The sequence below is a fragment of the Protopterus annectens genome, chromosome 7.part0 (genome assembly GCF_019279795.1).
Source record: "Protopterus annectens isolate FY-2018-M chromosome 7.part0, PAN1.0, whole genome shotgun sequence".
NCBI classification, from domain to species: Eukaryota; Metazoa; Chordata; order Ceratodontiformes; family Protopteridae; genus Protopterus; species Protopterus annectens.
Genome location: NC_056739.1, coordinates 313592737 through 313607580, shown reverse-complemented (window position 1 = coordinate 313607580; position 14844 = coordinate 313592737). Strand labels below are relative to the sequence as shown.

The following is a 14844-nucleotide window of genomic DNA, read 5'->3' as shown; positions in this document are numbered from 1 at the left end:
CCTGAGAGCCTCTGATTAAAGAAATTAGATCTGCAGCTAAAGTCATGATCTGTTTATCAGAAGTGGAACCCTGGGAAAAGGATTTAGGAGGGTGAGCCTTAGCCTGGATGGCAGCCTTAGCACGTGTGTAGGCCTTGATGGACGTAGGGACCACAGGCCTAGCTGCCCCACGTGCTGGAGTAACTTTATCCACCGGTATGGTGTCAGGTAAGTCCTGGGCTTCGGTTTTAGGAGGAAAATCAACAACCGGCACCGGGGAACCTCCGGGACCGAAGTGTAAGGTAAAGCGGTGTCGTTGGTCTGGAGCGGTTGAATTACCGCCTCCGAAGAGACCGATGCACTCGCGGTAGGCTTTGGCATGTCGTTGGTGGAAAACGCGGGCCAAGAATGTCGGTCCCGGTCCTTCCGTTTTTTGGAAATGTGTTGTCGGTTGTTCCGACGGCATGATATAGGAGAAATTTTCCCCAAAAAAGTCTTCAGCAAATTCTGCCCGGCGCCTGAGAGTGCGCTTATTGAAGCAAGCACAGGCAGCACAGGCTGAGACGTCGTGGTCTGGGCCCAGGCAGGGAAGGCAGTAAGAATGGAAGTCCTTATGAGGTATTTGTTTACCACAAGACAAACAATTATTAACTTTTGCAGTTTTATCTGACATTGGCTGAGGCAAGAAAAGGTTCCCCAACGGGGTACTTAGCTTTTTGATGACTTCGGTAACTGAAAACACAGGAGCTGGCCGACCAGCACTGCTTCTGCTTCGGGCACTGCGCGGCAAGAAAGACTGGAGAAGATGGCGTCGCCTGATGCTTTTATACCCCAGCCGCTCTGACGTCGGGGAAGAAGCGACATCAGCCGACGCCGGACCCAGACTTTGGAATCCGGCCGACCGAGGGGCTGCCTGAGGCAGGACAACCCATATGTCAGGACTGAAGTTGCATTCTTGAAGGACATCAGCAGTTTTACAATCAAAGGAAAGATGTTTGATAACATCAGACTGGGTGGCCCAGTGGGTCTAGCATGGTTAAATAGTGTTGATATGCAAGGCTTATCCATGATACTAATGCCTGTATTGAGAATTATTACAGGAGACAGTATATAGGTAGCAACAAAAGTGATGTTATGCTCTTATTTTTACAAACACTGATATGGGAGAAAGGAATTCAGCCCCTTGGCTGCTTTCACTAACATCTTTGTTAACTTTGCCAGCCTTATCCTTCTCTTATTTCTTTTCAGACTCCTGTTTAGCCTTTTTTCCCGCACTGAGAAGAAAGGCACAAAAATGCAATTACTGTGATAATGGGCTCATGAAATATTACAGTCATGCTTTAAAAGTTTGTCACCTATGTTTCAAGATCTTTTGAAGAACAAAGAACAGAGATGTACATACCACTAAGGAAAATATCTCCAGTACTAGTGCAAGAAATATATCACTGATAACAGTGAAAAGAACTTACCAGTGCTGGCCATAATACAGGACCTCTCCTCTTGCACCAAACAACGTTCCAAAGAAGACTGGTACATGGCCAGTATTAATCATCCAAATAAGTGTGCACCTGATACAGTAACTGATAGTTACTAGGCATGTGGTCCAATAGACCCAGAGCAGTTTTTTGGCTAAGTGACTTGCTCAGACAGACATAGTAGTCAGTGAATTCCATTTTGTACTCACAAATACTTATGACTGCTCCCCAAACCACCTGGCATTTAAAAAGGGTTATATCACTCAAGCTATTACCCTCCCCCAACACAATGTCTACAACATTTCCAGCTGCTTGGTCAAATTAGAGGTATTGTTTTTAGATTTGCAATTCTGTCTATAAGCAAGCTATATACATGTTAAATGCATTAATTTAGATGGCTATAAGCACAGTAACTGATACAGAAAAAAAATGTACTCTGTAGAGTATAGAGTGTATGCCTGGCTACACCCTTGACAGTAGGCAAATGAAGGCTGTAGGGAATGAATCCCTCAACTGTAGGAAGCTGTTTCTTTGTAACTCTCACAGCCTTAATCCTCAATGCTAATTGCCAGGCTGATGTTATCTCTGGCCAAAGAGGAGGAAAAAATGGTAGGTAAAACCAGTTATGACTTGACCTTATGTGAAGAAAACCATTTACTAAAGCTGGGTTTGATCTCTACCCTACCTAGCTGTCTATATGATAAAACATAAACCCAACAAAAGGTGAGAGGCCACAGCTTGCAGTAACACCACATTATCGCAGAACCAGTAGGCGTAAACACGGCAGTGGGCATGGCAGGTATATGCTGACTGGTATTTGGAGGTATAAATATCCCCATGTGTTGCAAAGTGCTGCCTGAAAGGTGAGAAAATCCACTGTACAATTAAAAGCAGGAGCAGCCTTAATATAATCGTATAGTGAAGTAATACTTTTTATGAGTTTGAAAAGAGCAACACAGAAATATAAATAAAACACTAGCTTAATACAATTAAAGTATTATTTCATGACATTACATGAATACTTTCAAAAATATTTAAAGTAAAGCTCACAGTTGGAATTTTTCCAGTCGCATCTAACATCATCTTCAGTTCTAGTACTGTAGTATTTCGGGCATCAATACAATGGTATCTGGGAGGACAGAGAAAATTATTAAGTCTTCCTTGGAAGAATACCCCTGTTCCACTATCCTGCAATGCATTTCACCAATGTAAATTCAAAAACTAAAAAAATATATATAAAATGTCTTTTCTTTTAAATAATGTTTTGCACTGTTAAGTATTCTTCTATAGGCCACACGGAGTTCAATCTGATAATGCTAGTAAGGAACTCTGCTAAAATATATAAACTCCAAGATCACACAATCCACTGGGAAAGGGAATATTCCCTACCTAGGGATTGTCTATCTTGTATACCTATCAACACCAAATACAGATGATAGAAACAGATGTAGACAAACCTGCATTTAGACTAAATGCAGGGCACCCATATATTTAACACTCCAAGGGTGATCTAGCTTACAGAAGAAACCGTAAATTATGCAAAAAAAGTATTGTTTCTCTAGCACTGTTTAGTCTCCGAGAAAATCAGACAGTCTACCAACTAGTATGCACATTTTGAGCATATGCGCATTGTTGCAGTTAGTAGCAGCAGCATTGGGACAACAACTACTTTGAATACATTCAGGCAAACAGTAATCTAGGCAGATCAGTATAAAGCAAGTAAAGGTAAACAAACCCCCATATTCTGCATCGCTGAGGGGAGGGGGAGACCTTCATCTCCTCATTTGTTAAAGCAGAACTTCTTTAATACACTTTCTCTTGGGTTTGGAGATGCCTTGAACTCCTAAAACCATCTTCCTAAACAAGATAATTTTTCTTAGTGTGTAGCTAAAGACAGTATCTCGTACCATATACCACCTTCTCCACTTGCTGATGATACCACAGCAGGTGTCACATAGCATATGTACAATCAAAGATTGGTCCTCTAGTGGAGATGATACCTACTATCCTGAAAAACACATACAAACTGCTAGATGATTTAAAAGAGGAATCATTACTTGACAGGGTAACACCTGATACTCTTATGGTCACTCTAGATATTAAGAGTCTGTTTACGAGTATACCGAATGAATTCGATATAGAGGCTGTCAGGAAACATCTTAATGAATGTGGTAACATTAGTAATGATGAGCAGTTTATTATTTGTACTTTGCTCGATATAATATTAAACAATATCTTTATATATCGGGATAGTATATATAGGCAGGCATAGGGGGTAGCCATGGGCACCCCCTGTGCAAATGCCTATGCGAATTTAGCAGTGTACGAATGGGAGAGGACACACGTTTTCAATGAAGAGAATTTCATTAATAATGCCATTTATTATAGGAGATTTGTAGATGATATCATACTCTTTTGGAATGGTACCATCGATTCCTTGTATGATTTTGTAAATTACATGGGGAACACCACCTCCTTTTTGAGCTTTACATATGAGGCTTCCCTGGTTAGTATTAACTATCTTGACATCACTATAGTTAAAAATGATAAAAATGAGTTTTTTACATCATTATATAGGAAACCCTGTTGGAAAAATGGAATATTACATTATGAAAGTATGCATCCTAGGCACATTTTCCCAAATGTAGTCAAAAATCAGATGGAGAGGGTTACTAGACTCTGTAATACCGATAGGGAAAAAGAACACCTCTTGGACTTCCAGAGACAATGCTTTATAAAAAGAGGTTATCCGACTCAATTAATCATGAACCATGGAAATGATAGTTTGAATGCCTCTAAAAGAGGATTTATGAACAAGCCCTCAAATGGACATCATTCCAGATTTCAGAAAAGTATAATACACTATGACATCAAATATTCTAATGATGTCAAACATATTAAAGATATTTTAGTTAAGAATTGGAAACTGCTAAATATGAATAAAGAAATGATGAACATAGTAGGTAACTATCCCAGGTTCAGATATAGTAATTGTTTCAACTTAAAAAGGATTTTATGTAAAGAAAGAGTTTCTTATGTACCTAAAGATCTAAGAACCAACTTTAGACAAGGAACATTTCCTTGTAATAAATGTTGCATCTGTAAATATATTACAAAAGAACAGAATTATATAAATAGGGAACTAGGTGTGAATTTTACCCCCAATTTTTATGCCACATGTAACACCACCAATGTAATTTACTTAGCAACATGTGACTGTTGTGATGTATTTTACGTGGGCTTGACAACACGTAGATTTAAAGATAGGGTGTACAATCACATATACGATATACGGAAAATGAATGAAAATAATGTACTAGCCCGACACTGTCAGATGTTTCCAGCCCATAGTTTTAGATTTAGAGTCCTTCAGATTCTATACCCTAATAAAAGGGAAGGTGATACATTAGGCACATTAGAACTATATAAGTTGAGATGGATCTTAACACTTAGGGCACATTTAGAACCTGGCCTCAATACCTCACTCAATATTAGACCAGCTCTTCTGTGACCTTTTATTTCTCTATCTAAAATACATCATTATCTAGATAAAATAATTAGTTTTACACTTTTATGACACCACTGAACAAAATAGCCGCTCCTTCATGGGTCACTCATCATTTGGAAAGTACTTTCTTTTGTTTCTTGCTCTTAGCATGCTATTAAATATGTCATATTATTGATTTGGATAAATATATCCTTTTATATATTGATGGTCTTACTGAACAATAGTGATTACAATTTATACAGACTATATTTAAATATGAGTATGCCATTTTTATACCTTGTTTGTTATTTATTCTTTTTCTGTTATTATTTTTCCAGTTTTCCTTTCCCCTCCCCCCCTTCCCCCTTTCTTTTTCCCTTTCTGCTTCTTTCATAGAATGTCTCAATACATAAGAAATGTTATCAGTGAATATTTTATAATAGAACTCGGGTTCTGATTTTAAACATTTAATAACAAGGTAGTTTTTATTGAGTTAACATACGATCGCTTACATTCTTTGGCAGAATTTGTATTGTAAGATATGTCAATATTATATGCACTGCAGGCCTTGATTTTAAGGTTGCCTAGGATATATCTAATTGATTTTTTAAATTGATTAATTAGAACTGTTTTCCCGCCACTAAGGCTTATTAACTGGGGCGTGGATATGTATAAAAACAGTAGTATTTTATGAATTGTTGTAACCTGATGAAGCGCACTTTTTAGGTGCGTGAAAGCGCTCGTTCTGTTTTTATAATTAAAGATTCTTTACCATCGTGGTGGCTCCAGTAATTTGTTTGAATATTCTGCTGTCGATTTTGCTGGTGCCTTTGGATGATATTGCTGGGTTTTGTGCTTTTGGTTTTGGTCTCCTTGCTTTTATTCCTGGCTCATCAACACGCGATGGATACACCGAATATTGAGCTTGACTATGTTCCGGGTAATACTGATAATATACCTAATTGGAATGAATTGTTCTATCAGAAAGAAAATCCATTGCTTAATTATGACAACAAAATAAATACTCCGCCAGTGGTTAATACCAGCATGGAGAATGTACAAGAATTTTACTTGGCCTTAAGGAGCTTAGAAAACGATTTGTATAAACTCCATAGACTTATCTGGCAGAGGAAGCATTTGGAGGCGTGCTTGCACTTCAAGGTCATCCTGCGTGGCATGCGGGTACTCTGCATGCCGAGTTACGGGGAAGCGCATCCTGAACTCCTACGAAAATGGCAACAGCTGAACTTGGACCTTGGCTACAACTATTTAAAGCTGCTTATTGAATATTTTTTGCCCATAGAGGAGAACCTCATAACTAAGGTTGAAGGTGAGCACAAAGCACTTATTACTCAATATAAAAGTGACTTTTGCGTGATTAGAACAAATAATATGTTGAGACAATTAGTTTTTTATAGCAATAAGCTGGAACAAACCAAACTAAGAAAGCTAAAACGTGACTGTAATGACTTTGAAACAGGCCATATCTTCTTATGGCTGAGGTTTAATGAAGCGGTAGCCTCAGGTGGAATAAATAATCCAAACAGTGCAGCATCTCATGGCACGAACAGCACGACTAATAGAACTGAGCCAATTCATGAAACATCCAATAGCGCTGTTTCGACCCTATCACAGTTTGATGGGGATATTACGCCAACCATCTCTTCCCTCCCCTGTAATCAACAGGGTTTGAACTTAAATTTGACAACTGGAGGAGCTAGATCTAAAGAAATAACATCTCAGACAAATAATGTGTATAAAGCGACCCATGCTTTAAACTCCCCTCTTCCGTACAAACATCGAGCGCAAACACGCTCAACAAGCAGGGGGAGAGGGAAGCGCAAGATGTCCGACGAGAACTGGGGGAACAGAAAGAAGAAATTCTAAACACTTTGTTCATTAATATGTCTTCTAGACTTCTGACTGACATTGACTGTTCTGTTCTTAATAAGGGACTTTCTTTCATTCCCTCCCGAGGGAGTGAATTATCAGACACTTTAATTTCACTTCGTAAATTTACGAGAAAAGTAGCTTTGAAACTACTTTTTAAAGACTCAGCTACTGCAGTGCATGACTACAATGTTGCTGAATTGAAAAGGAAGAGTTCTTATATACCACCCTTACCGAGCTTTGTGGACTGTTTTCAGAGAGCCTGTGAACACGATTTTTATTTGTATTTTGGTGAAAAGCGGCATAAAAAGTTGTTCGTGAATTTGAATGCAGCTCAGAAACAAAGTCTAGATACCCTTTGTAAAGACAACAGTTTGACATTCAGACCTGCCGATAAAGGGGGGGGGGGTTGTAATAATGGACTCTGTTTTTTATAATGATATGATGAATAACATGCTTAATGATGATGTTGCCTATTCTCTAATATGTAAATCAGAAGTTGTTTCAATAATTAGTAATGTTCATGACATGCTATACGACCTTCTAATGTCTAGATGTATCAATAAGTCCCTATATGAGTTTCTTGACATTGAGGTACCCTTGATACCCATAATAAAGGGGCTGCCGAAGATACATAAAGGAATTCATCCACCACCCTTGCGGCCGATAGTATCTGGCAAATTATGGGTAACGGAGAATGCATCAAAATATGTACAATCAAAGATTGGTCCTCTAGTGGAGATGATACCTACTATCCTGAAAAACACATACAAACTGCTAGATGATTTAAAAGAGGAATCATTACTTGACAGGGTAACACCTGATACACTTATGGTCACTCTAGATATTAAGAGTCTGTTTACGAGTATACCGAATGAACTCGGTATAGAGGCTGTCAGGAAACATCTTAATGAATGTGGTAACATTAGTAATGATGAGCAGTTTATTATTTGTACTTTGCTCGATATAATATTAAACAACAATATCTTTATATATCGGGATAGTATATATAGGCAGGCATGGGGGGTAGCCATGGGCACCCCCTGTGCAAATGCCTATGCGAATTTAGCAGTGTACGAATGGGAGAGGACACACGTTTTCAATGAAGAGAATTTCATTAATAATGCCATTTATTATAGGAGATTTGTAGATGATATCATACTCTTTTGGAATGGTACCATCGATTCCTTGTATGATTTTGTAAATTACATGGGGAACACCACCTCCTTTTTGAGCTTTACATATGAGGCTTCCCTGGTTAGTATTAACTATCTTGACATCACTATAGTTAAAAATGATAAAAATGAGTTTTTTACATCATTATATAGGAAACCCTGTTGGAAAAATGGAATATTACATTATGAAAGTATGCATCCTAGGCACATTTTCCCAAATGTAGTCAAAAATCAGATGGAGAGGGTTACTAGACTCTGTAATACCGATAGGGAAGAAGAACACCTCTTGGACTTCCAGAGACAATGCTTTATAAAAAGAGGTTATCCGACTCAATTAATCATGAACCATGGAAATGATAGTTTGAATGCCTCTAAAAGAGGATTTATGAACAAGCCCTCAAATGGACATCATTCCAGATTTCAGAAAAGTATAATACACTATGACATCAAATATTCTAATGATGTCAAACATATTAAAGATATTTTAGTTAAGAATTGGAAACTGCTAAATATGAATAAAGAAATGATGAACATAGTAGGTAACTATCCCAGGTTCAGATATAGTAATTGTTTCAACTTAAAAAGGATTTTATGTAAAGAAAGAGTTTCTTATGTACCTAAAGATCTAAGAACCAACTTTAGACAAGGAACATTTCCTTGTAATAAATGTTGCATCTGTAAATATATTACAAAAGAACAGAATTATATAAATAGGGAACTAGGTGTGAATTTTACCCCCAATTTTTATGCCACATGTAACACCACCAATGTAATTTACTTAGCAACATGTGACTGTTGTGATGTATTTTACGTGGGCTTGACAACACGTAGATTTAAAGATAGGGTGTACAATCACATATACGATATACGGAAAATGAATGAAAATAATGTACTAGCCCGACACTGTCAGATGTTTCCAGCCCATAGTTTTAGATTTAGAGTCCTTCAGATTCTATACCCTAATAAAAGGGAAGGTGATACATTAGGCACATTAGAACTATATGAGTTGAGATGGATCTTAACACTTAGGGCACATTTAGAACCTGGCCTCAATACCTCACTCAATATTAGACCAGCTCTTCTGTGACCTTTTATTTCTCTATCTAAAATACATCATTATCTAGATAAAATAATTAGTTTTACACTTTTATGACACCACTGAACAAAATAGCCGCTCCTTCATGGGTCACTCTTATCATTTGGAAAGTACTTTCTTTTGTTTCTTGCTCTTAGCATGCTATTAAATATGTCATATTATTGATTTGGATAAATATATCCTTTTATATATTGATGGTCTTACTGAACAATAGTGATTACAATTTATACAGACTATATTTAAATATGAGTATGCCATTTTTATACCTTGTTTGTTATTTATTCTTTTTCTGTTATTATTTTTCCAGTTTTCCTTTCCCCTCCCCCCCTTCCCCCTTTCTTTTTCCCTTTCTGCTTCTTTCATAGAATGTCTCAATACATAAGAAATGTTATCAGTGAATATTTTATAATAGAACTCAGGTTCTGATTTTAAACATTTAATAACAAGGTAGTTTTTATTGAGTTAACATACGATCGCTTACATTCTTTGGCAGAATTTGTATTGTAAGATATGTCAATATTATATGCACTGCAGGCCTTGATTTTAAGGTTGCCTAGGATATATCTAATTGATTTTTTAAATTGATTAATTAGAACTGTTTTCCCGCCACTAAGGCTTATTAACTGGGGCGTGGATATGTATAAAAACAGTAGTATTTTATGAATTGTTGTAACCTGATGAAGCGCACTTTTTAGGTGCGTGAAAGCGCTCGTTCTGTTTTTATAATTAAAGATTCTTTACCATTGTGGTGGCTCCAGTAATTTGTTTGAAGATGCCTTGAACTCCTAAAACCATCTTCCTAAACAAGATAATTTTTCTTAGTGTGTAGCTAAAGACAGTATCTCGTACCATATACCACCTTCTCCACTTGCTGATGATACCACAGCAGGTGTCACATAGCAAAGCACATCTCAAAGCATCACCTCCCACCATATGATTTCATTAACGTTCTGCTAGAGACCACCAAGTTGGATCAGCTTGGTTCCCTTTCCACCTAATTCCTCCTCAAGCTCCAATTTAACACCATACCCACAACTCTTAGAAAAATCTCCCATTACTTCCAGTTGCTACCTTTACTTTTAAATTACTCCAATTTTTCCAGTTTGCAGCACAGTTATAACCTTCATTTAATTCATGGTGCTTAGTTGTTTTCTAGCTTGAATGAATGCTGTTAAGAGTAGAGGAAAAATTAACATTTCTAATCTTGCTTAAACATTCTATACTTTGCTTCCCTAACAAAACATACTGCAAATGATGTGGACAAAGGTATCAGCTATGATAAACTTAATACGATACTAAGAAGGGTATTTTAAAGCTTTACTAAAAGTAATGCAGGATACTTGTAAACAAATTTGTCTACAATATCACATTTATATATGGCAAAAACATGCAATAATCTTACTGGTTTTGGTATCTGCGAGTTTAGGCCATATAATATAATCAGCAGATAGGTTGTCACTGTTTTGTGTTACATAACCTCTTGTATTCAGCAGATTTACTCAAACCATGTAGATGCCAGTTACAATACACCATTTACTGAAGTGAAGCAAGAACACGAACTGAAAATTCATCAACCTAACTACTGTTATGTGAAACAAAACTGATATTTTAAATGTTTCAGGGGAGAGGAGAAAAATCTAGCACCATAGTTAAAATGTTCCAAAAATTCTCACACAGTCTGACAACTATTTGCCAAATCATTATTATTTTTTTTTATCTTTCCTTATGACGGATTCATCTCCTTTCATTAGTATACTGGCATGGAGCTTTGAGAAGGTGGGACCTTGCATGGAAATCAAATAACTGCAAGTCATTTAGAAAATCAGGGTCAGAAAACAATAAAAAGTCACTCCAGAGTAGATGTACTTTGTGGGCAGAAAATAAAATACTTTCTGTTCCTGTGTACCCTGTTAAGAACATTAAGCATTAAATGACTGAAGATCACAAGACTGAAAACAGAATCCCAAAGGCTACAAAAGATTGAAAGCTCAACATCTTGAAAGACGGCATGTATGCGCAAACTTTACATACCACATGCAACAATACGAAGTTTTTGTAAGGGGAGGGAGGAAGAAGCTTTTTGCAAGGGAAGGAAGAAGCTTACTTCATCCCCAAGTTCACACACACCTAAACAGATATCCAAAATCCAAGGTTGCATAACCCTGCTCTGCTACACAGTATCTAGCTTTCAAGTAACATGATTTGTATTCCTTATCCCTGCATTCATGCAATGTTGCATTTAGAATATATTTATATAGGGCTATAGGGGCACAACCCCACACACAGGATGCAGTGGCTTGCCTCTCTTAAGAACACTGCTTTCATTCATTGTGCTATGTTCACATTTTCTCTGTCATTTATAAAACTAGTATTTCAGTCTTCTGAATTTGACTTTATAGTTTTCAAAATGTCGGTTTCAATCTTCTGAACTTTAGCCATTTAAGATTCATTTGTAACATAAGGATCCACATGCAATGGGAAAAAATTAAAAAAAAAAAATAGTGAATGTTCTTTTTTTATATACTCTAATTCTGAATACTTAGATATGTATGTCAAGGCACTAACTACAGTTTGAGATGGAATGTTACATTCCTTTCCTGTTATTGTAACAGATAGCAAAGTAGCTGGCATACGTTTCTTGTTTTCTAAAGGCAAATTCTACAGCTGTGTTGCTAAATCAAACTAAGGGAGTAAACAGCTATGGAAGTATAATAAAGATGTCAACAGAGCCATAATGTATCCTAATTAAGTTTTCTCAAGTACATAAGTTCATTGTGAGATGCTAAACCCAACCCAAGATGTGAATCAGATGAAGCTCTACTTATTTACTAACAGAACAATGACATGCTCACACACACACACACACACACACACACACACACACACACACACACACACACACATATATATATATATATAGCTCTAGGGTCTAATACGTTTGCTCAAATGAGCAAATGTCCGAATCCATAACAACCGAACACACTTTAATGAAAGCACTTTTATCGAAAAAGCGCTTTCGTTAAAGCGTGTTAAAAAAAAATTAATTAAAGTTTTAGCAGCCCCCCTGCACCCCCCCCACTTTAATATTCTCCCTCCGAGACCGCACTACAGTGGCGAAAAAGGAATTTTCCCTTATCCACACCGTAGTACGGCCTCATATTCTGCCAAATGTCTTTTAAGTTATAAAAGGGTTGCTTTGTTTTACTACTTTGGGATCATGTCAGAAAATCATTGATCCCCCTCATGAGCTGTGATTTTGAATAAATATACTTGCACAGCCAGATATTATTGTCTGTCTTTGGAACAATAACTTTACTAGATGGTGCCATGACGCCGATTTGAACCAGAGGTCTCAGCAGCAGCTAGTGGTCCTAATTACAGAAAGTTTCCTATAGAAAAAGGGACGCCCAGACAAGTAAGTATTTTAACATGCACCTTAGGTTTCTTTTGTACTTTGACTCTCAGGCTGCCGTTTTTATTTGGCTGTACAAATGCTTTAGGTAAAGAGATATCAGAATTTATGGATTATGTACTACCTTATCTGCAAAAAAAAAAAAGGAAGAATTAATATACACATAGTCAAAGTTTAAAGCATGCAAGTACAGTGTTACTCCTGCTTGCATTGAGATAAATTCATAGCATGGTGGTCGTGGCTATAAGCTGGAGAGGACTTTGCCTTACCTGTGTGTTTATGAGAGTGGACAATAATGTGAAGCAAGAGAAGCAAAATCCCTGCCCCTCCCAAGTGTACTCCAGCATGCTTTACGTATAATCATTATGGGGCATTAAGTTGCAGGTGTTTAGCTAAGTGGTATGACTTTAAAAAAGAAGACTCGGCTTTTCACACTCTGATTTCCAATTTACACAAACTGGGACTTTGGATCACACTAAAATTATTTCAAGACAAACTTTGGAGAAAAAAAGGAACCAAAACAAAGACAGCTCAGTGGGATGCCTTTACTGATTTGTCTCTTAAAGGCTTCACTATACCAATCAGCAGTATATGGGTTAAAAGACTAACCAGAAACTGTTGCAAGAAGTAAAAGGTCTGAAAACAATGGAAATAAAAAAGCAGTATGGGATCTCTTTATCCAGTAATATCTGGAATTAACTGGCCACGATGCATCTACATATGATCTATATGCTCTCCACCCTAATTAAGCCCTACAACAATCTGAGCAGCCTACACTCATCCAACAAAATATTGATACATACTACATCATCTAAAAACTTAGCAGGTGACACCTTATTTTCCAACTCAGTGGGTAAAATATGGAACCAACTACCAAATGTACTTACTTCCCTTACATCTCTCCCACTATTCAAAACTAACCTAAAACTATTCCTTTCAAACCACTGGCTATGCTCTTGCCATACCCCTGACTAATCATTTTCTTCTTCTTTCTTTTCCTTTCCTTTATTCCCACACTATCTTTTCCCTCTAAACCCTGTTTTTCTCACTCCCTCTCTCTAGCAAATTAACCTCCTTTCCTAGCTTGACTGCTCTTTTTCACTCACAAAAATAACTTATTCTTTAACCTTCCTTATATTGCAACTGTGTATGTAACATTAACTTAATCTATGTCCATGCTAGAAATGTAGCTTTATGCCATACTTAAATGCAGTAGTTTCAATTTGTATGTTTCCTCTATCATACCTTGGTCAATTTTATGTTTCATTTTACTTTAGCTTAATTCTAATTATTTTAAAAATATACTAGTCTTTTTTAATATGTTTATTTAGTACAGTAGCGGAGCTTTTCTCCTCGGGCCTCCACTGAAAATGGACATGTATCCAGCTGGACTAGCCCGGTTAACAAATGTAAAATAAAAATAAATAAAAAAATAAATCTATCTTTGTCCCCTCCACCTCCTTTTTCTGAAGTTGACACTTGTCCACCTCCTACTGCCCTTTGTGCTGATAGAAGCATTCCAAAGGAACAGGGCAAAAAGGAGGGAAGAGAGTGAAAAAATGTGATACAGTAACACTGATCATACTCGCTTCACATGCTCTAAAGCAAAACAGGAGGAATATGAAACTGAAGAGGGAACTAGCACTGTAACTAGTGAAGAAAAAAGTTATAACACGAGCACCCTTAGCCCAATTCCAACAGGAAGAAGGATGGAAAACAGTTGTTGTCCACTGTCTTTGGACCATAACATACTTGCACTACATAGTTAAAGATTTTCTGGAAATAAGACCTTTTGAAATTTAGGGAAGAGATGCATACTATTATTGAATGCTATGACCCAAGTCTGGTAGATCTGCATGAGATACTAAAAGTAGTAGCAGTTACTCTTAAAATGTATGGATAACTGGCTAAAGAAGTAGGGGACAGGTCCAAATCAAGGATAAGAGGGAATGAGTAAGAAGGGCCTAAAGAAGCAATGGAAGCACTGTTAGAAGCAATCAGTAAGCTATGCCTTAAGGAGGCAGACTGGACAAAAATAATTGGCTGTAAGCAAAATAAAGGTGAATCTCTGGGAGATTACTTTAACAGGCTCAAATTATTTAAAGTTACCCTGGTCTTGCAGGATTTCAGGCAGAAACAGCAGCAGCAGTGGACTCTGCTTTTGTACAGGGTTTGCAACCTCATATTCAGGCTGCCCTCAAATAGATGGTCCTTAATTGGTAAGGAGAAATGCTAGAAAAGTAACTTAAGCATGTACATTGCACTGAGAACAAACAGAAAAAGGGAAGCAGAAGAAAAGTTTATTAATGTGCAAAGCAGAAGATATGAAA

The 14844-nt window shown here is 37.1% G+C and overlaps 1 protein-coding gene across 6 annotated transcripts in view; it reads right to left on the bottom strand.

The window, feature by feature from the left end:
* IKBKE (inhibitor of nuclear factor kappa B kinase subunit epsilon) overlaps positions 1-14844 on the bottom strand; it is an 889499-nt gene that overhangs the window by 302106 nt on the left and 572549 nt on the right. For all 6 annotated transcript variants that reach the window (XM_044076852.1, XM_044076857.1, XM_044076854.1 and 3 more), the window contains one exon: positions 2505-2583. In XM_044076852.1, coding sequence (XP_043932787.1) covers positions 2505-2583 — 79 coding nt within the window. The remainder of the gene's footprint in view (positions 1-2504; positions 2584-14844) is intronic.